At 52.7% G+C, this 22,005-nt stretch overlaps 1 protein-coding gene across 3 annotated transcripts in view; it reads left to right on the plus strand.

Annotated features, from left to right (window-relative positions):
• Positions 1–22,005, plus strand: part of TMOD1 (tropomodulin 1) — a 43,334-nt gene that overhangs the window by 9,634 nt on the left and 11,695 nt on the right. For 2 of the 3 annotated variants that reach the window (XM_054178588.1, XM_054178589.1), the window contains exons 2-6: positions 7,413–7,576; positions 12,461–12,617; positions 18,027–18,146; positions 19,279–19,368; positions 19,859–19,989. In XM_054178588.1, coding sequence (XP_054034563.1) covers positions 7,457–7,576; positions 12,461–12,617; positions 18,027–18,146; positions 19,279–19,368; positions 19,859–19,989 — 618 coding nt within the window. In that variant the 5' untranslated portion in view covers positions 7,413–7,456. Of the gene's footprint in view, positions 1–2,940; positions 2,958–7,412; positions 7,577–12,460; positions 12,618–18,026; positions 18,147–19,278; positions 19,369–19,858; positions 19,990–22,005 lie in introns of those variants that run through there. The other variant, XM_054178590.1, reaches the window with a different exon arrangement.

Consider the following 22,005-nt stretch of genomic DNA (forward strand, 5'->3'; position numbering starts at 1 on the left):
CAGGTGTGGATAGGAAAGGACCTCTGGAAGTTCCTAGTCCAGTGTCCTCCTCTGACCAGGCCCAGCCCCAGAGATAGATCTGGCCTAGTCCAGCTGAACAGCAGCATGGATGGGGATCTCACCATCTCTCTTGTCTCTGTCTGAGGGCTACACCACTCTTACAGTAAGAAGTTTTCCCCTTGCCACATCTGGTTCTCCATTGCTCTCCTGTGCATCTCTAAGGAAAGCCTGGTCCTTTGTTCTCCAGAAGTCCTTGACCTTTAGGCAGCAACAGACTGACTGCAATCAGATCCCACTGCAGCCTTTTCCTCTTCTAGGCTAAAGAAGTTAATTTCCCCCTGTTTCTCCTCATGTCTGTGTCCCAACCTCCTGCTCATCCCAGAGTTCCTGAACTTGTCTCTTCAGCTTGTCAAGACCTTGTCTTCTACTGAGGAGTACTTGGAACTGCCTGAAGCACCCAGCTCCAGCCTCTGGGGTGCTAAGCAAAGAGGAAGAGCCCCCTTTAAAGGGCTGGCTTTAGACATTAATCTTCCTTTCATTTCTCCAAGCCAAAGAGCTGATGCTCAGCAAGAGCAAAGCATGTTCATTCGAAACAGGCACACCTCTCAATGCCTGCACCATGGGTATGGGACATGAGGTCACCTGCAAGGCCACTGCTGGGCTCTTGGTTGTGTCTGCCAGAAAGGGGACCACTGGCTGCAGGTGTGACATTTGCACCTGTGCACTGTGAGGAGACCATTCCTGCACACCTGCAGCTTCTTCTGCCAGGGCCAAGGTGATGGAAAGGTGTTGGGGAGCAGCCAGCAGTCAAGACTTTGGATGTGATGACCCTGGGGATGGGTCCAGCTCCTCCTGTGCTCTGCTCTGGTTTCCTACTGGGTCTTGCAAAACTGGCATAGACCCAGGTTTTCAGCTGTGCTCTCAGCTGGAGCTGATGTGCACCTTCCCCTCTGTTTTTACTGGATCTGGCCATAATTTGTTGGTCTCTTCTCAGAACTCCTGGGTACTGGTGATGTTGTGGTGCTCAGTGACTCGAGGGAGCAGGGCAAGTGGAGTCAGATTCTTGCACACCAGCACCTGAGTAATGCTAGGATACAGGCCCAGGCTCCACAGGCTGTCCCATAAGAACCAGAACCAGCAAAGAGTCAGTTTCTGGTGGGTTGATACCCTTCAATCCCTAAAGCCCCCCACCTCCCCAGTCCTCCCTGTACCCCACTGCCTACATCCCCATTGAGTCTGCCACAGCTCTACCACTTGTAGTGACTCCTCCTTCCCCAGGTGCTTCTGGTACCCACCTTCTCCTAGACCTCCCTGCAAATGCCCCCCCCTCCCTCCTTCATTCCCTGTCAGCTGCAGGCTTCCTCCACATTGCACCTGTGCTGATGGGCCCTCTGCACACCCCTGCACCTTGGCAAGAAATTAGGCTCTGAGTCCTGTGTGAGGTTTTGTTAAGAGTTGTCTCATGGCTTTAAGGTCTGTCAGAGGACTGAGAGGCCACATCAAAACAGTCTCCATTCAGGAAACAGACTCACAGCACAGTGGGGGGGTTGGAAGGGACTTCTGGAGGTGAAGCAGCAGCACCTAGCTCAGCTTGCCTAGGATTGTGTGCAGGTGGGCTTTGCAAGTCTCAGGAAGAAGACTGGAGAAGCTCCAGAGAACTGCAAGGAAGGTGGAGCACATGGTCCTTCCACCTGAACACCATGACCCATGGATTCACACCTGGGTGACTCACTGAGGTCTCAGTGTGTGGGCAGAAAGAGCTTCCCTGGAGTTTGTGGGAGCTGCTCACTTGAGGGATGTAGGGGCTCCTGAAAAATGCACCCTGGTGTTGGTCTTTGAAGGTGCTCTGAAAGCCCAAGGAAGGAAAACAGGGGGAAAAGGGAACTGTGGCAACTGCAGTGGTGCTGGCTGGGGTTGGTCCCCTCAAGAGGGGACTGCAGGTGGCACTTGGGGCCATGGTCTAGTCATGAGGTCTGTGGTGACAGGTTGGACTTGATGATCTTTGAGGTCTCTTCCAACCTTGGTGATTCTGTGGTTTGCTGTTTTCACACTGTTCAAAGAGTTTCTCTGAACTTTAACTCAGGTTGGTGCTTAAGCTATGAAAATATCTTACCAAAGGGGAACTGTTCTCAGGGCAGGGTTAGCTCCTGCCTCTGGTGCTGCTCAAAACCAGCTTTCACCCTAGATCCTGCCTTCAGACTTGGTAGTTTTTCCCATGGATAACCATTATCTATGCTGGTGAGGCTTGTTGGCCACCTCCTTGCCTCAGAAACCAGGACCTTGGTCAACTTCAAAGCACAGAAGAAGTTTCCCAGTAGATTTAAGGGTTGCCTGGGTGTTCATTCCTTCACCCATGGCTCTCATCAAGGGTCACAGTACACAGAGTTCCCCTCCTCTGCCTTTTGCTGGTGATTCAGTGTGGCTGGTGTCTCAAGAAGCACCAAACTCTGCCTGCTGCAGCCCCTGGAGCTGTGGAAGTGACAACCAAGTGCTGTGAAATGCTGAAATAATCAGGATGATCATGAAGCTCAACAAGTGGTCCTTACCCTGAAGCTCAAGGACCTGTGTTAAACCCCTGCTTGAACCCTGGCACAGGTCAGGGAGAGCTGCTTGGGGTGGGGGGGGACCTCAGCACGTGGCATAAGTGACAACAAATAAGCTTTAGGCAGGTTTTACCTGCAGTGCAGACCCCTCTTGCCCATTTATGGGTCGGTCTGTTTGCTGCTTCTCTCAGCACTCGCCAGCCAGATAGGGTAGAAGGGCCCTGGAATGCAGAGATAAGGGAGAGCAAGTGAGAGCTCTGTGCCTGGAGGCTGTGCTGGAGGACTCACACAGCCTGTTAGGTGGGCAGGGGATCAGTACAAGCTGTCCCATCGCCGTGCGTGAGTCCCTGGCACCACCCGGCTCCACCGGTGGAGCTGCGAGCCCTCTGTCCCCTCCACGCAGCTCTGCTTGGGGTACGTCGCAAACCCAGCTCCCTCCGTGGGGCTTTCAGCTGTGTTTCAGCAAGCTCTGCACCTGTCCTCAGCCCTCAGGGCCTGCCTTTTGCTATATGCAGCCCCAGCTTCAAATCTCTGCAAGGAGCTTTGAAACCTGAAGCGCTGCCCAGCAGCGCTGCCTGCGCGGGCTGACATCCGACGTCTGTCCTGCCTCTACGCCTCCTGCTGCTGACAATCTCTGTCCTTCCAGCAGGAGACGACAAGGTCAGCCCTACAGAGGCTGTGCTTTGGGGCCAGACAAGCTGCTGCTCAGGCCAGTCTCCCTGGTTGCCGGGAAGGGGCTGTGGTAGCTGTCCTCATGTAGCCGTGAAGGAGATTGCTGTGTGCGTGGCAGGTGTGGGCATTGCAGGGAACTTAGCAGCCTTGGGTGGGAAGGCATTGTGCCCTGCACTCAGCACTGCTTAGGCCACACCTGGAGTCCTGTCTCCAGTTCTGGGCTCCTGTGTTTAGGAAAGATGTTGAGATGCTGGAAGGTGTCCAGAGAAGGGCAACAAAGCTGGGGAGGGGTCTGGAGCACAGCCCTGGGAGGAGAGGCTGAGTGAGCTGGGGTTGCTTAGCCTGGAGAAGAGGAGGCTCAGGGCAGACCTTCTTGCTCTCTACAACTACCTGAAGGGAGGTTGTAGCCAGGTGGGGGTTGGTCTCTTCTCCTAGGCAAGCAGCACCAGAACAAGAGGACACAGTCTCAAGCTGTGCCAGGGGAAGTTTAGGCTGGAGGTGAGGAGAAAGTTCTTCCCAGAGAGAGTTGTTCACCATTGGAATGTGCTGCCCAGGGAGGTGGTGGAGTCACCATCCCTGGAGGTGTTCAAGAGGGGACTGGATGAGGCACTTGGTGCCATGGTTTAGTTGATCAGATGCTGTTGGATGATAGGTTGGACTCCATGATCTCAAAGGTCTCTTCCAATCTGGTCTATTCTATTCTATTCTATTCTATTCTGTTCTGTTCTGTTCTGTTCTATTCTACTGCCTTCCTGCCTGCTCTCAGCTCCTTAGATGAGAGGAAATGGCCTCAAGTTGTACCAGAGGAGGTTTAGGTTGAAGATGAGGAAAAATGTCTTTGCTGCAAGAGTGGTCAGGGATTGGAACAGGCTGCCCAGGGAGGTGGTGGAGTCACCACCCTTGGAGGTGTGCAAAAAATATGTGGACATGGCACTTCAGGACATGCTTTAATGGCCATAGAGGTGTTGGGTTGACTGTTGGACCTGATGACCTTAGAGGTCATTCCAAGTTGACTGTTGGACCTGATGACCTTAGAGGTCATTCCAAGTTGACTGTTGGACCTGATGAACTTAGAGGTCATTCCAAGTTGACTGTTGGACCTGATGACCTTAGAGGTCATTCCAAGTTGACTGCTGGACCTGATGACCTTAGAGGTCATTCCAATTTGACTGTTGGATATGATGACCTAAGAGCTCATTCCAAGTTGGCTGCTGGACCTGATGACCTTAGAGGTCTTTTCCAACTGAAGCAACTCTATGATTCTGTGATCCTATGGCAAGAGTAATTCAAAACTAAACATTTACTGTGAAACACAGAGCAGTCATGGTTCTTGCATCTAAGGTTGCAGTGGGAGCAGCACAGCTCCAGATCCAGGTCCAGGCTGCCTCCCACATCAGAGAAGCAGCAATTGCTGTGACAAGAAGTGTGTGTTTGTGAACAATGGTGGTAAAGGTTCTGCTCTCCCCTATGCTGACCTGAAGCACAGCCTTGCTGGTGCTGAGCTGCTGGACAAGGCTCCTCCCCTGACTGGTGCATGGTTGCATAGCTGAAGCACATCAGCCTTGCAGCTCAAGGTGCCTTGCAGTGGAATGGTCAAGCACAGGAGTGCTGGGGTCCCACCACCCAGCTTGGCCAAACCCACTGAGCCCCACAGGTTGTTCTTCCTCCATCACTCACTCTGACTGCCCTCAGCCCTGCTGCCCACAGGCTGCTGTTGCTGCACAGAGCAAACCAGCCTCACTCAGAGCTGCTTTTCAGCCTCTCAGGTCTTGCCTGTGGGAGCTAGGGTGGCTGTTCCTACTCCCACCACGGAGGGACCCTCTCCTGGTGCTCCACCTCCGAAGTGTTGAGTGGCAGGAATGTGAGTGCTGCAGGAATTGCCATCCCTCTACTGAGAAACCAAAGGTCTGACCAGATGACAGCTCTAAATTTAAGGGCTTGCTGTCCAGCCCTCTGTGTGTGTGTGTTCTTGTGCCCTTTTGTGGCCAAGCTGAAGATAAGGTTCCTATCTGGAGCAGCAGCTGCAGCTGTAGGAGGCATAAAGGGAGCCCTCTGCTAATAAAGAGCACGATCTGCCCTGAGAGGCTGAGCAAAGATGGGGAGATGTGACCCAGGGTGGGGCTCTGACACCCTTCAGAAGCTGAGAAGAGGCCATTTATAGACACTGGAAAGGATATTTCTCTCCTTGAAATAATGCACAGGCCTTGCTGTTGATGTAGGGCAGATGACACTTGAGACAACAGCAAACCTTTTGTTGTGTTGGGGTTTGGTTTTGGGGTGTTTTGGGGGTTGGCTGGTTGGTTTCCCAAACTGTAGGAGAAGTTGCTTGACGTTGTCTGGAGTGCAATGTTCTACTCAGGAACTGAACCAGACTTTGCAAAGACAGAGAAGAGAAGAAAACCTCAAATGAGGAGAGGAGATTTGAGGGGAGGGGAGGGGAGGGGAGGGGAGGGGAGGGGAGGGGAGGGGAGGAGGGTACTTGGATGCTCTCTTACACATTGTAGTGAATGTTATTTTTAACCCGCCTCCCTATCTCGCACAAGCTGACCTCATGGAAGGTCTACCACAGCCTCTGAGGGCTGGCAGAGCTCCAGTTCCGTGTGTGTGAGGCTGTGTGGCATTAGGAGCCAGGGGCCACCCCGCCTGGGTCGGCAGGGATTATCCAGAGAGGTCACTGCGCTGTGCCGCTCCCGCCTCCTGCGGGGCTGCGGGGCTGGACGCGCAGGGCAGCCGCTCAGCTGGCAGCAGGGCACGCACGGGTTGCCGGGGGGGAGGTGGGTCACCCAGCAGCCTCCTGAAGACCAGTGGGTAATACTTCCTGATCTCCTTGTGGCTTTAGGGACTTTCGGGGCTCAGAGCGCTCAGTGATGCTCCAAATCTGTTTCTCCGCCTGGCGACCACGACCTCACCGGGAGGGCGACGTGTGGGGGTGGTGTCCCCTGGGGGCTTGTAAGGGCAGCAGAGCTGCAGGCTGTTGTGATTCGTGCTTGACGGCCTGTCCTTCAGGGAAGGAAATGCAGGGATAGGGCCCTTCATTGACACCTAGCACTGCCTGGAGAGAGGCAGCTCCAGCCAGGCTCCTCTACGCCTGCGGCTTCAGGGTGCTGTGGCTCGTGGAGGCTTCCGGGGCTCAGAGTGCTCAGTGGTGCTACAAATCTCTTTTCCTCACATGGTGACAACGCCACTGGGAGGGCCACGTGTGGGGAGGTGTCCCCTGGGGGCTTGTAAGGGCAGGAGAGCTGCAGGCTGTTGTGATTCGTGGTTGATTGTCAGCCCTTCAAGGAGGTAAACGTATAGGGCACTTCATTAGCATCTTGTTCTGCTTTAAGCTTCCCCCGGGGCTCAAAAGCCCAATGGAACAGATTCAGGTTGCCTCCCCTCTTCCCCTTTTCCTGGCAGGGAAAGCACAATGAGGCAGGAGGAGAAGAGAGAGGTAAAACTATGGGAGAAGCAGTCTTGAATCGATTTGGCAGTTAAAAGCTGAGTTTCACCAAAAGAAATAGAATAAAAGGACATTTGAAGGAGGGTTACAAGGGTATAAGGGAGAGGGATAAATAACAAGGGTATACAAAACCAGGCACAGCTGGCAAAGGATTCTCTGGATGTAAGAGGGATTCTCTTTGGATGCAGTCCCTTAGATGTCTGGGACAGCATGGAACAGCCTCCCTCCCCCCTCTCCCCCCCCCATGTTTAACAGCAGCAGGGGGTCAGATAGCCAAAGGTGGGAGAGAGGAAGCAAGGCAGGGCATTAGCCCCACCTTAAATAGGGTTGTGGACAGGAAGTGGCTTTGACTGGGGAACCCTTTCCCCTGGGAGGGGGCCAGGTCTCTCTGCCCACCTGGGTCAGGTTTCTTGGCCCACCTAAGGTTAGGTTAGGGTTTTTTTCCAGCCCATCCCTCCTGGGCTGGGCTTAATCCTAGCATTGCTTGGAGAAAGGCCTCTCTAGCCAGGCTCCTCTACAAAGTCCTGCCTGGTAAGTCCATGGTGGGCCAGTGTGCTACTGAAGTTGTTCCACCTTCATGCAGGATTGCTTGCATGCAGGATGTGGACATGGAGGACCCTGAGCAACCTGAGCTGGCTTTGAAATCAGCCATGCTTTAAGCATACATCTCCTGCAGCTCTGGGGCACTCAGCGTCCACACACATCCTAGTCACTGCTCCTGTGCTTGGTGTTAATGCTTCTTGTGATCATTTCAGGTCCTGGTTTGGCATAAGAGTGAGGTTCACCAGACTCCTCCAAGATGTCTTACAGAAAGGAGCTGGAAAAGTACCGAGACCTGGATGAAGAGGCCATCCTTGCAGCTCTGACAGAGGAGGAGCTGGCCAAGTTAGAGAATGAGCTGGAAGAGCTGGATCCTGATGTGAGTTGTTTTTAACACCATCTTTGCTGGGTGGTGAGCCTCTGTGGTTGTGGGGGAATGGGCTGCATTAGCAAGCTGTGCTTCAGGGGGATCCTTTGCAGAGCTTGCACTCAGTGTGAGGAGGGAGGAGACTGCACACAGAGGAGCAGAAGCAGTTTTGCCCTTGCAAGCATGAGCTGCTTAAGGGACCTGAGCTAGTTGGGGCTGTTCCTGCTTACTGCAGGGGGTTGGACTAGATGAACTCTAGAGGTCCCTTCCATCCCAGTGCATTCCTTGATTCCATGACCCTCTTCCTGTGATATGCCCTTGCCCTTGCCCTGGAATGTGTGCCCTGGCTGTGGTGGGCACTGGCATTTGCAGCACCAGTGTGAGCCAGTGCTGGATGTTAGGAAGAAGATATTCACAGAAAGAGAGATTGGCCATTGGAATGTGCTGCCCAGGGAGGTGGTGGAGTCACCATCACTGGAGGTGTTTAGGAAGAGACTGGATGGGGTGCTTGGTGCCATGGTTTAGTTGATTAGATGGTGTTGGGTGATAGGTTGGACTTGATGATCTCAAAGGTCTTTTCCAACCTGGTCTATTCTATTCTATTCTATTCTATTCTATTCTATTCTATTCTATTCTATTCTATTCCATTCCATTCCATTCCATTCCATTCCATTCCATTCCATTCCATTCCATGCCATTCCATGCCATTCCATGCCATTCCATTCACTGCTTGGCACCAGCAGACCCCGTGCTTGCATATGCACAGCTCCTGGTGATGTTGGGAGGCTGCAAAGAAGCAATTCTCCTATTCTGCAAAACCTGGGGGGTTGGATTTTCTGCCAAAAATGGAGGGAAACACAGGCCCTAGAAACAAACAACCCAAAAACCCCAAAACCAAACCAAACAACACCCAAACACCCAAAATTTCTCTCCAGGGTGGCCTGATCAGAAGCAAGGATCCAGTGCCTGCAGGTTTAATGCCCTGCACCAGAATACAGAATCAACCAGGTTGGAAGAAACATTGGAGATCATTGTGTCCAACCTATCACCCAACACCATCTAATCAACTAAACCATGGCACCAAGCACCCCATCCAGTCTCTTCCTAAACACCTCCAGTGATGGTGACTCCACCACCTCCCTGGGCAGCACATTCCAATGGCCAATCTCTCTATGAAGAAATTCTTCCTAAGATCCAGCCTAAACCTCCCTTGGCACAGCTTGAGACTGTGTCCTCTTGTTCCTGTGCTGCTTGCCTGGGAGAAGAGACCAACCCCCAGCTGTCTACAACCTCCCTTCAGGGAGTTGTAGACAGCAAGAAGGTCACCCCTGAGCCTCCTCTTCTCCAGGCTAAGCAACCCCAGCTCCCTCAGCCTCTCCTCACAGGGTTGTGCTCCAGACCCCTCCCCAGCCTTGTTGCCCTTCTCTGGACACGTTCAAGTGTCTCAGTGTCCTTAAACTGAGGGGCCCAGAACTGGACACAGGACTCAAGGTGTGGCCTGACCAGTGCTGAGCACAGGGCACAATGACTTCCCTGCTCCTGCTGGCCACACTGTTCCTGATGCAGGCCAGGAAGCCACTTGCCCTCTTGGCCACCTGGGCACACTGCTGGCTCATGTTCAGCCTACCATTGTCTAGTACCCCCAGGTCCCTCTCTGCCTGGCTGCTCTCCAGCCACTCTGACCCCAGCCTGTGGCTCTGCATGGGGTTGTTGTGGCCAAAGTGTAGATGTGTTCAATCTCATGGCACTGGACTCTGCCCATCTGTCCAGCCTGTCGAGGTCCCTCTGCAGAGCTCTCCTACCCTCTAACAGATCAGGCAACATTGTCCCATGGCTCTAGCAGGGGTTGTCAGAGCCAACTGGCAGGCCTCTGGGTTATGGCAACCTTAGATGATGAGGCTGGGCACTGCCAAGTGAGAACCTGTTCCTGCAACAACACAGCTAGTGTTTCTAGAGGGGGGAGGGAGGGGATGTGATGGGCACTGTGGATTGCATCATCAGTATTTTTAATTGCAACACAGGAAAATGATGAAGAGGTGGCAGGATAGTGCCTGGGGCTGAGCACATGGGCTGGCTACAGCTGCCTCAGAAGACACAGAGTAGGGCAGCACCCTGTGAAAGGGGCAGGAAGGTTGAAGTAATGGTGAACATCTGCCAGCAGAGGTGTAGCCTGAGTGCAGGACCTTAAATTATAATGAATTTAAATGGTAAAGATAATCACAGAATCATAGAATCAATAAGGTTGGAAGAGACCTCAAGTCCAACCTGTCACCCAGCATCTCATGACTAGACCATGGCACCAAGTGCCACATCCAATCCCCTCTTGAACACCTCCAGGGATGGGGACTCCACCACCTCCCTGGGCAGCACATCCCAATGGCTAACAACTCTCTCTGGGAAGAACTTTCTCCTCACCTAAAGCCTAAACCTCCCCTGGCACAGCTCAAGACTGTGTCCTCTTGTTCTGGTGCTGGTTGCCTGGGAGAAAAGACCAACCCCCACCTGGCTACAACCGTCCTTCAGGGAGTTGTAGAGAGCAATGAGGTCTCCCCTGAGCCTCCTCTTCTCCAGGCTAAGCAACCCCAGCTCCCTCAGCCTCTCCTCACAGGGCTGTGCTCAAGGCCTCTCCCCAGCCTTGTTGCCCTTCTCTGGACACCTTCAAGTGTCTCGATGTCCTTCCTAAACTGAGGGGCCCAGAACTGGACACAGGACTCAAGGTGTGGCCTAACCAGTGCTGAGCACAGGGCAGAATGACTTCCCTGCTCCTGCTGGCCACACTGTTCCTGATGCAGGCCAGGATGCCATTGGCCTTCTTGGCCACCTGGGCACACTGCTGGCTCGTGTTCTGCCTACCATTGTCTAGTACCCCCAGGTCCCTCTCTGTTTGGCTGCTCTCAGCCACTCTGACCCCAGCCTGTAGCTCTGCATGGGGTTGTTGTGGCCAAAGTGCAGCACCTGGCCCTTGGACTTGTTGAATGCCATCCTGTTGGACTCTGCCCATCTGTCCAGCCTGGCAAGGTCCCTCTGCAGAGCTCTCCTACCCTCCAGCAGATCAACTCCTGCCCCCAGCTTGGTGTCATCTTCAAATTTACTGATGGTGGACTCAATGCCCTTATCCAGATCATCAATAAAGATATTGAACAGGGTGGGGCCCAGAATGAATTGCTTTTGTCAAGTGGGCATGGGGCCAAAAAAGAGGAAAAAGAAGATATTGAAATAAAGCAATAAACATCAGCATGTTGTTCAAAATCACCTCAGGTGTCTTAAAAAGTAAGTGTTGACTTCCACCCAGCAAAGCTTTAAAGCACATGCTTAGTGCCAAATCTGGGAATAGTCTTACTGCATTAAGGCTGTTCTATATTTAAGTGCAAGCAGGTGCTTAATGTGCCATGTGTGTCAGGCACAAAGCAGCTTCCCATGGTGGCTGAAAGCACTGGGGAGCAAGGAGGGATTTGGAATGGGCTGCTCAGGGAGGTGGTGGAGTCACCATCACTGGAGGTGTTTAGGAAGAGACTGGATGGGGTGCTTGGTGCCATGGTTTTTAGTTGATTAGGTGGTGTTGGGTGATGGTTTGGACTTGATGATCTTGAAGGTCTCTTCCAACCTGGTTTCTTCCCTTCCCTTCCCTTCCCTTCCCTTCCCTTCCCTTCCCTTCCCTTCCCTTCCCTTCCCTTCCCTTCCCTTCCCTTCCCTTCCCTTCCCTTCCCTTCCCTTCCCTTCCCTTCCCTTCCCTTCCCTTCCCTGCCCTGCCCTGCCCTGCCCTGCCCTGCCCTGCCCTGCCCTGCCCTTCCCTGAAGGTGCTGAGGTTCTCAGGGGTCTTGTTCCACATCAGTGTGACCTCCTCTGCCAGACCCTGCCTCTGGTTTTGTGGTGAAAGGCAGAAGCGGCCACCGCAGCTCTCTGGCCATGGGATTTGGGGCTGGGCTCTTCCCAGCGGTGGGCAGGGACAGGACAAGGGGCAGCTGGTACAAACCAGATCACAGGAGCTTTCACTTCAGCTTAAGGGAGAACTTTTTTGCTTTGAAGGTGCTGGAGCAGGCTGCCCAGGGAGGCTGTGGAGTCTCCTTCTCTGCAGAATCTCAAAACCCACCTGGACATGTTCTTGTGCAGCCTGCTCTAGCTGACCCTGCTTTAGCAGAGAGATTGCACTAGGTGATCCCCAGAGGTCCCTTCCAGCCCCTGCCTTTCTGTGATTTCCCTGAACTGATACTTGCTGGGACATGGGGTGCTTGGTGCCATGGGTTAGTTGTTTAGGTGGGTTGGATTGGTTGATAGGTTGGACGTGAAGATCTTGAAGGTCTCTTCCAACCTGGTCTATTCTATTCCATTCTATTCCATTCTACTCTACTCTACTCTACTCTACTCTACTCTACTCTACTCTACTCTACTCTACTCTACTGTACTCTACTCTACTCTACTCTACTCTATTCTATTCTATTCTATTCTATTCTATTCTGGGCTTGTGGGAACTCAAACAGACACATCTGGGGAGGAGAAGGTGGACTGAGTTTAGCAGCTTGGTTCTGCTGCTGTGACTGCAGTGGGGAGGCAGCAGAAATGGTGTGGATGTGGGAAGGGGCTAGGAGGAGCAGGGGGTGGTGGGTGAGAGGCCCCACAGAAAGGGCTGGAGCTGCTGTTCTAGAGAAACAGCCACTTGGCAGCATGGAAACCTTGTAGTGGAGCCAGCAGCTGAAACCAGAGGGGGAAAGGAGCATCATTGGTCTTGGGTGATGTGGGATTCAGTGGGGTTGGAGACAACCTTTGACACAAGGAGGAGCAGATTGTGCAGCAATGTGGAGGAAGGAGAGAGCACTGAGGGAAGAGGGAGAGGGGGCAGCATTTGATGGCTGGGTGTGCTGGCCTGCAGAGATAACCTCTGTTTCTCTCCCTGCCTAGAACGCATTGCTGCCAGCTGGCCTCAGGCAGCGGGATCAGACCCAAAAGCCACCCACTGGCCCCTTCAAGAGGGAGGAACTCATGGCCCACCTAGAAAAGCAGGCAAAGGACATTAAAGACAGAGAAGACCTGGTTCCTTTCACGGGTGAAAAGAGAGGTATGGCCATCCTCTGTGCCGCGTCGGGGTGAAGGCACAGCGCGTACGCAGTGCAGGGACTGTGTCTGACCCCTGGCGCTAACCATGAGTTCACTTCAACACCACTATGGGGATGGATCTGCTCAGTCTGCTCCCCAGCCTCAGCCAAGGCTGTCTGGCTGTGCCCAAGAGGTCCATCAGCTTGCTTATCTGGTTCCCACTCAATATGTCAAGTGATGGACAGAGGCTGTACCACTGCAAAGCCTCTTTCCATCACCATCCCACTGCAGCTGTGTCAAGCTCTGGGGAAGGCATCATCTTCTTTCCTCTGTCTTTCCTCCTCTGCCCTGCTCTTCTGTGAGCTCTGCAGGGTGTTCTCTGCCTTCCACCATTGCCCTTCATGCTCCACCCCTGCACTCTGACCTTCATGTTGGTACAGAGAAACTCCACAGCTTCCCTCAGACAATTCCTGTCTTGTCTTCGACGCCTCCTGACAGCCCCAGCCTCATTTCTCAGTCTCCTGCAGCCTGCATGTTTCTCTCTTCCTGCACTGTGTCCCCTGATCTGTGTGTCCCTAGAGCCTGCAAGTGAGGGATGTGCCCTGCTTCTCCTTCTGTCATCTTCTCCTGTTCTTCAGGGACATGTCCTATTATCCAAAGAACTTTCCTGCCCCCATTAGCACTCTGAATATCACCTGACATGGCTCATGGTCCCCATGACATAGATGATATTCTTGCCTCTGGGTTCCAGGAGCTTCTCAGCAGCTTTCCACCCCCACCCCCACCCCCCACTCTGTACCATGGTCACCCTGCAGCAGAAGTTCTGGGTCTATGCTGTTTGCACTACTGGCTGCCCCATGTCAAAAAAAGAAGTGCATGAAAATGTGTGGGGATGTGAGTGTCTGTTAAATCTCTCTATTTAATACAAGTGGAGCTCCTACCTTTTGGTCATAAAAACCTCAGGGTTCTCTAAATGAAGTGTGAGGGAGGTGATTCTGGCCCCCTGCTCTGCTCTGGTGAGACAGCACCTGGAGTGCTGTGCCCAGTTCTGGGGCTCCAATGAAAGAAGGACATGGAACTGCTGGAAAGGGTCCAGAGGAAGGCCACAAAGAGGGCTGGAGCACCTTCCCTTCGTGGACAGCCTGAGAGAGTTGGGGTTGTTCAGCCTGGAAGGCTCTGGGAGAGCTTATGGAGGCCTTCCAGTACCTGAAGGGGGATACAGGAAAGATGAAGAGAGGCTTTCTACAAGGGCTTGAAGAGGCAGGACAAGAGGGAATGGACTGAATCTTGAGGAGACATTTAGACTGGAGATGAGGAAGGAATTCTTCACATTGGGGGTGGTGAGGCACTGGAACAGGTTGCCCAGGGTGGTGGTAGGTGTCCCCTCTACTGAGGTGCTCAAGCCAAGGTTAGGCAGGACCCTGAGCAGCCTGATCCTAGTAGAAGGTGTCCCTGCCCATGGCAGGGGGGTTGGAACTAGATGATCTGCCAACCCAAATCATTCTGTGATTCTATGAAAAGAGCAATTTGAGTGCTCTCAGGAGGAGTGGTTTGTCAATTTCCAGCACAGCCTAGCCCAGCACTGGCTGCTTTCCTGGCTAGCCTGAGAGGTACCCAGGAGGTGGAGGTATTTTGGGCATCTTGAGTCTTCATCTTCTGTCCTGAGCTACTCACATTTCCACCTGATGTGTTTTCAAGCACATTAAACATATTTTCACTCATAACATGCTGCTGAGTGAAGACACTGCTACCCTGACTGTGAGCCAGAGATAGTAAATTACCTCCACACAGCTGTTGCAGAGCTGGAAATAAATCACCATGTCTGCAGTTTGGAGGGTGATTTACTGCTCTGCCACGGGCCAGCTCTCCCTGGCTGTGCTGCTGGGCAGGGTAGGAGTTGGCATGTGCATGCAGGCTGCAGTCTGGTTTGCAGTGCTGTGTTTGCATGCACCACTGGGAGCTCAAACTTGAGTAAAGCATGGCTGAGATGTGAAACTTCCTAAGACTAAACCACAGAGGTTCCAACACTGTGTCTGTCCAAACACAGTTTGGACACTGAGATGTCAAAAAGGAGTTGCTGTGTGATGGCAGAATTAAATTCACTGCTCCCTGATGAGCCAGCCTGATAGTTTGTTGAGCCATGTGTCTGGTGGGACAATGGTTCTGGGTCTCCCCACCAAGCCAGGGCAGAAGGGGCCAGCCCTCCCTAGACATTTAGCTGCAGAGGGTGCCTGGTGCACACATGACAGCCTGCCTATTTTTGTGAGAGCAGCTGTGTCCCAGGAGGCAGATTCTTGCCCTCTTGGTCAGGGCAGCAGCACACAGGCAGGAGTTGGGCCACTGTGCCAAAGACTGCTCATAGCAGCCTCCATTTCTTACCAGGGTAAGGGGGAATCTGCAGCACAGTTGCTTCTTCCTTGAGGCTAAATTTAGCCCCTTCTGTTTCTGCACATCTTTAAGCAGCAGGATCTTTGTTTCTCCTCTAAGTGCTGCTGACTCTGGTTTCAGAGCAGGGATAAAAATAGTCCTGGCTGGCATGCCAGGCTGAGAGCTTTGCAGTCTCTATCTCTCTGCAGTGATCCTGGACTATTTCAGGGGAGGGGACTGCTCCAGAATGCTCTGGGATCCCTCCCTCTCCCATCCTTCAGCAGAGCTGGGTCTGCCCAACAAACTGCCCCCTGCCATGGGATGTTAAAACACCACAGACCTCTCTCTTTGGTGTTGGTTGTGTGAAATCTCAGACCTTACCTGTTCAGCCTCCACAAAAAGATCTGCCCACCCACTGCTGGTGAGAGCAGCTAGGAGCTGGCAGCAGCCATGCAGTGCCATGAGCCACATCCACTGCCCCATGTCTCTCTGGGACACAGCTGGCTCCAACAAGGAAAGGGTCCTGGCCTGCCTGCTGATCATCCTGGGCAATGGGATGGGGAAGTCACAACAAGCCCCTGCAGTGCTCCAAACTTGGGGCAGAGTGACTGGAAAGCTGCCCAGCACAAGAGGACCTGGGGGTGCTGGTTGACAGCAGCTGAATGTGAGCCAGGGTGTGCCCAGGTGGCCAAGAAGGGCAATGGCCTCCTGGCCTGGATCAGCAACACTATGACAGCAGGAGCAGGGAAGTGCTCATGCCCTGTACTGGGTGGGTGAGGCCACACCTGGAAATCTGGGTACAGCTTTGGGGCCCTCACTTGAAAAAGGACATTCTGGGGCTGGAGCACGTCCAGAGAAGGGCAACAAATCTGGTGAAGGGTCTGGAGCACAGGTCTGGTGAGGAGCTGCTGAGGAACCTAGTGTTGCTTAGTCTGGAGGAGAGGAGGCTGAGGGGAGTCCTCATTGCTCTCTACAACTCCCTGAAAGGAGGTTGGATCCAGGTGGGACTTGGCCTCTTCTCCCAAGTAACAGCTAGAGGGAATGGCCTCAAGTTGCTCCAGGGGAGGTTTAGATTGGCTATTGGGAAAGATTTCTGCACAGAAAGAGTGGTCAGGCATTGGAAAAGGCTGACCAGGGCGGTGGTGGAGTCACTGCTGGAGGTGCTCATATATGTGTAGGCATGGCACTTCAGGGCATGGTTTAATGGTCATGGTGGTGTTGGGTTGGTGGTTGGGACTTGATGATCTTAGAGGTCTTTTCCAACCTCAGTGATTCTGTGAGTGCCAGGGAGCCTGTGGCATCCATGGCTGGGCTTGGAGCTGCATCACTTACTGCATGAACGCCTTGTCCACGTGGGCAACCCCCGCCAGGAAAAGGCCACAAGTGAGCAGAGGAGATGGCAGCCTTGCACTACCAGCTGTGCCTTTTGCTTTGCACCTCTGGCTTGTAGGGAAAATGCCTCTTCCTTGGCCTGTTGCTGTGCCAGGAGACAGAGCACGAAGCTCTGCTTCTGGCACATCCATGGGGTCATTCCCACACTGCCCTACTGTCCCCTGCAGCAACACTGAGAGAGACCAGGTGCCCCAAGCCTGCTCCTCCTTGCATCCTGTGCGCTTGCCAGACAACAGACTGCTATCCCTTACCTCCTTCACCACCTCCTTTCCACCTTCTCTTGATTCATGTGCCATTTCCCTGCCACCATGCATGTGGAGTTAGCAGCAGGAGCTGTCTCAGTGGTAGGACTGCTCCTGAACAGTGCTGCATCTAGGCCACTGGCCTCTCTTGGTCCATGTGAGTGCTGGCAAATCTCTATCCCTTTTATGCAGGCTTCAGAGGAGTGAAGTCCTGCAGGGTGAGGCTGTGCTTGGCTTTCTGGGTGCTGTGCCCTGGAGCAATCATCATCCTGTGCAAATGTGCTGCTGAGCTTTTGTAGATGCAGCCCTCTGCACTGGTGGAAGAGTCCAGCTCCACAGCTGGAGATGTCACACAGAACCATAGAATGGCTTGAGTTGGATTGGACCTTAAAGATCATCTGGTTACAGCCTCCCTGCCATGGGCAGGGACACCTCCCACCAGACCAGCTTGCTCAAAGCCTCATCCAGCCTGGTTTTAAACACTTCCAGGCATGAGGAGAAGGAGGAGAAAAGAAACAGAGGAGAAGGAGAAGGAGAAGGAGAAGGAGAAGGAGAAGGAGAAGGAGAAGGAAAAAAAGGAAAAGGAGAAGGAGAAGGAAAAAAAGGAGAAGGAGAAGGAGAAGAAAAAAAAGGAAAAGGAGAAGGAGAAGGAGAAGGAAAAAAAGGAAAAGGAGAAGGAGAAGGAAAAAAAGGAAAAGGAGAAGGAGAAGGAGAAGGAGAAGGAAAAAAGGAAAAGCAGAAGGAGAAGGAAAAAAAGGAGAAGGAAAAAAAGGAGAAGAAGGAGAAGGAGAAGGAAAGGGAAAGGAAAAGGGAAAGGGAAAGGGAAAGGAAAAGGAAAAGGAAAAGGAAAAGGAAAAGGAAAAGGAAAAGGAAAAGGAAAAGGAAAAGGAAAAGGAAAAGGAAAAGGAAAAGGAAAAGGAAAAGGTTCTCTGGGCCACATGTTCCAGTGCCTCACCAGCCTCAGAGTAAAGAACTTCCTAATGGCCAATCTCAATCTACCCTGCTCTAGTTTAAAGCCATTGCCTCTTGTCCCATCACTACAAGCTCTTATAAAAGTCCCTCTCCAGCTCTCCTGTAGACCCTTCAGGTACTGGAAGGTTGCTGTAGGTCTCCCTGGAGCCTTCTCTTCTCCAGGCTGAAAACTCCTTGGCCTGTCCTTGCAGGAGAGGTGCTCCAGCCTTCTGATCATCTTTGTGGCCCTCCCCTGAACCCTCTCCAACACATGGCAGATGCCTCCTGGCTTGCATCTCAGCAGGATCCAGGCTAAGATCAAGGGAAGGGGTTTGGTGTCTCCTGATTCTTTTCTAGGTCCTTGTGCTCCTCTGCCCTTCCTGCTGTGCAAACCCCACCCTACAGAGATGCATCTGTAGGGCTCGTTGTGAAGCAGGTGCTGTGGCCCTGCTGGGAGTGACCTCACTTGGCTTTTGCAGGAAAAGTTTGGATCCCCAAGCAGAAGCCAATGGATCCAGTTTTGGAAAGTGTGACTCTGGAGCCGGAGCTGGAGGAAGCCCTTGCTAATGCCTCTGATGCAGAGCTCTGTGACATTGCAGGTAAAAGGGTTTCACATGGAACTCGGCATTCAGGTGTGACTGTTGCTTTCCTTTTCCTTGCCCCCTTCCCCTTCCCCTTCCCCTTCCCCTTCCCCTTCCCCTTCCCCTTCCCCTTCCCCTTCCCCTTCCCCTTCCCCTTCCCTTTCCCCTTCCCCTTTCTCCTTTCCCCTTTCTCCTTTCCCCCTTTCTCCTTTCCCCCCTTCTCCTTTCCCCCCTTCTCCTTTCCCCCCTTCTCCTTTCCCCCCTTCTCCTTTCCCCCCTTCTCCCTTCCCCCCTTTCTCCTTTCCCCCCTTTCTCCTTCCCCCCTTCTCCTTTTCCCCTTCTTCTTCCCCCCTTTTCCTTTTCCCCTTCTCCTTCCCCCCTTCTTCTCCCCTCCTTCCATTGAGGCTTCCAACACAAGCACCCTGGCCAGGCACTGCATCTCTGGGTTTTGCCATTTTACTGAGCTCCTGCAAAGCCCTGCTCTATGAAACTGCCTTTCTAATCCTCAGATCTGTGCTGCAGAAAGGCTGTTTGGGGCAGCTCCTTCTGCAGCTGTTGGGAGAACACACTTGAAGTGGCAGCAGGGGAGCTGATGTGGTACAAGCTGTGCTGCAGTCTCAATATGGACAATGAGAAGCCTGCTTAGCAGGGCTCATTTAGCAGGAGACTGTTTCACTGCTGCCTGTTTAGCAAGGCTCATTGTCAGCCATGATGTATTGTCAGTGGGAAAGCTCTTGTGAATGGCTCCCAACAAGTTCTGGAACCACATCCCTGGGAGGTGCAGGCTCCTGCTGGACTGGACCCCTTGACTAAATCCTACCAAGGGTATTTATTAGCCTGGTTTTGGTCTGTTATTTTCTTCCCTTGCTATTTTTGCATGATGCTGAGTCAAGTCAGCTAGTGGGAAGCCTTGGCTGTTTGTCTGTCATCCACAAGATGATGTTGCTCTTCTCCTATGAAGAATATACATTGGCATAAACAAGGGAGCACCTCTGAGCTGAGGGGCTTGGCCCCACCTTGCTGTGCTTGTCCATGGGCAGGCCAGTGTGCTGCAGACCCTCAGCCCAGGCAGCACAGCATTTATGTGTGCTACCCTGGGTTTGGAGCCCTGCAGTAACCCAAGTCATGTTCTCCTTTTCTGTTTCTGTAGCCATCCTTGGTATGCACACCCTGATGAGCAACCAGCAGTACTATGAGGCACTGGGGAGCAGCACCATTGTCAACAAAGAAGGGCTCAACAGTAAGTGGTTTAGAGCACTGGCAGCTGGGCTTTGAAGCAGGTAGCATGGGGAAGCTGGGAATTAGTTCTAGGCTGAAGGTGACAGCCATGGGTGTCAAGAGCAACCTCTGATTGCTGGGGCTGTCTCTGGTGCATCCTTGCCCTCTGAGGCAGCTGGGTGTCACTGGCTGCCCTTGCACCTTCTGGGAGCTAGCACAGCCCCATGCAGGCAGCTTGCTCTCCATCACCACAGGCTTGGACCTTGGGAGCATGTAGCAGCAGGCACCAGCTGTCCTGTGCTGGTTGGCCCAGGTGCTGGGCAGCATTTCTGGATGCACATGAGCACAGGTGAAGCTGACCAGTGCTTGTTCAGTCCCTCAGCCTGTCTCTGTTTGTCAGGTCATGCTTCCCTCTCCTGAACCTGCTTCTGGAAGAGAAGGAGCACACCCAAAGAGGAAGTGCTGCTGTTCAGGGTGCTTTCAGCTTCACAGGTCTTGCTTTTCACTTGCAGGTGTGATTAAACCCACACAGTACAAACCAGTTCCAGATGAGGAACCAAACTCAACCGATGTGGAGGAAACCCTGAAACTAATACAGAGCAATGATCCTGACCTCGAGGAAGTCAACCTCAATAATATCATGGTATCTGCTCCTTTCTACTCTGTTTTGAGCAACAGGGCTTGTTGCCTGCTGTGGGACAATGGTGTCAGGCTGGTAGCAAGAGGACTCCTGTAGATGCCTGGAAGAATGGAGCTGTGTAGCTTGGGAGACCTCTCTCCAGCCTGTCTGGTTGAAGGAGCCCCAGGATGCTTTGGCACATTTGGTGGAGGGGCTCTTTATGCAAGATAAAATGATAGAATAGAATAGAATAGAATAGAATAGAATAGAATAGAATAGAATAGAATAGAATAGAATAGAATAGAATAGACCAGGTTGGAAGAGACCTTCAAGATCATCATGTCCAACCCATCAACCAATCCAACACCACCTAAACAACTAACCCACAACACCACGCACCCCATCAAGTCTCCTCCTGAACACCTCCAGTGATGGTGACTCCACCACCTCCCCAGGCAGCCCATTCCAATGGGCAATCACTCTCTCTGTGTAGAACTTCTTCCTAACATCCAACCTAAACCTCCCCTGGTGCAGCCTGAGACTGTGTCCTCTTGTTCTGGTGCTGGCTGCCTGGGAAAGGAGACCAACATCTGCCTGTCTACAACCTCCCTTCAGGTAGTTGTAGAGAGCAATAAGGTCACCCCTCAGTCTCCTCTTCTCCAGGCTAATGGATGGACTCACAGAATCATTAAGGTTGGAAAAGACCTCTAAGATCATCAAATCCAAATGTCAACCCAACACCACCATGGTCATTAAGCCATGTCCCAGAGGGCTGTGTCCACAGAATTGTTGAACACCTGCAGGGACAGGGACTCCACCACCTCCCTGGGCAGCCTCTTCCAATGCCTGACCACTCTTGCAGCAAAGAAATTGTTCCTAATATCCAACCTAAACCTGCCCTGGTGCAACTTGAGGCCATCTTCTCTTGTCCTAAGGCTTCATTGCTCATGTGAGACTTGTCATGGAAATGTGAAGAAACCTCCCTTCTTGCAGGTAGCCCTCTCCATCTCCCACCCACCCCTTCTGTGTGACTCTGTGAACCATATCAGGACACAGCACCACTTATGATGCCTCTGGGACAGATAAGACACCCAGTAAAACACAGTTTCCACCTGTCCTCCTTGACTCCAGGACCTCCCCCACCCATCCCATGAGGTCTGTTGAAGGATGACCTATTCACGTGGCTAGGATGTGGTTGACCCCACATGCACATAGAAGACACTTGAGCCATGGCCACCTGCACCTTTCTGTAAGCAAAGATTTTTTACTTTAATATTCTGGGTACTGACCCTGAATGCCCCAGGCTGAGGATATGACAGGCAAGAACTTTTTGTGTGTGTTTGACTCATGACTTTTAGGACATGGTTTGGAGAAGTGGGAGTGAAGGTGGCAAGCTGCTAGGCTCTGTGTGGTGGTGGCTCTGCAGGTGGCTTTGACTATTGATAATGCCATATGGCAGGACCCAAATGATGTGGCAAGACATCCAAGTTGAGGCTACCACTTAAAATTTTAGACAGGTGGGAATTGGTGCATCCCTCTCCAACTACCTCAAAAGAGGTTGGGGGGTCTCACATCCAACAAGTCACAGGACAAGAGGAAAGAGGCTCAAGTTGTGCCAAGGGAGGATCAGGTTGGATATCAGGGAAAATTCCCTTCACAGAAAGGGTTCTCAGCCACTGGAACAAGCTGCCCAGGGAGGTGGTGGAGTCTCCATCCCTGGAGGTGTTTGAAAGATGCATGGATGTGGTGCTGAGGGATGTGGCTTGGTGGCAGCAGCTTAGCAGCAGTGGTGGGATTGTGAGCTCTAGGTGAGCAGCTGGACTTGATGATCTTCCAGCCTCAACAACTCTATGATTCTGTGAAAAGGGTTGATCTGTTAGAGGGCAGAAGGGCTCTGCAGAGGGACCTTGACAGGCTGGACAGATGGGCAGAGTCCAACAGGATGGCATTCAACAAGTCCAAGTGCCAGGTGCTGCACTTTGGCCACAACAACCCCATGCAGGGCTACAGGCTGGGGTCAGAGTGGCTGAGAGCAGAAAG

The sequence above is a fragment of the Dryobates pubescens genome, chromosome Z (genome assembly GCF_014839835.1).
Source record: "Dryobates pubescens isolate bDryPub1 chromosome Z, bDryPub1.pri, whole genome shotgun sequence".
NCBI classification, from domain to species: domain Eukaryota; kingdom Metazoa; phylum Chordata; class Aves; order Piciformes; family Picidae; genus Dryobates; species Dryobates pubescens.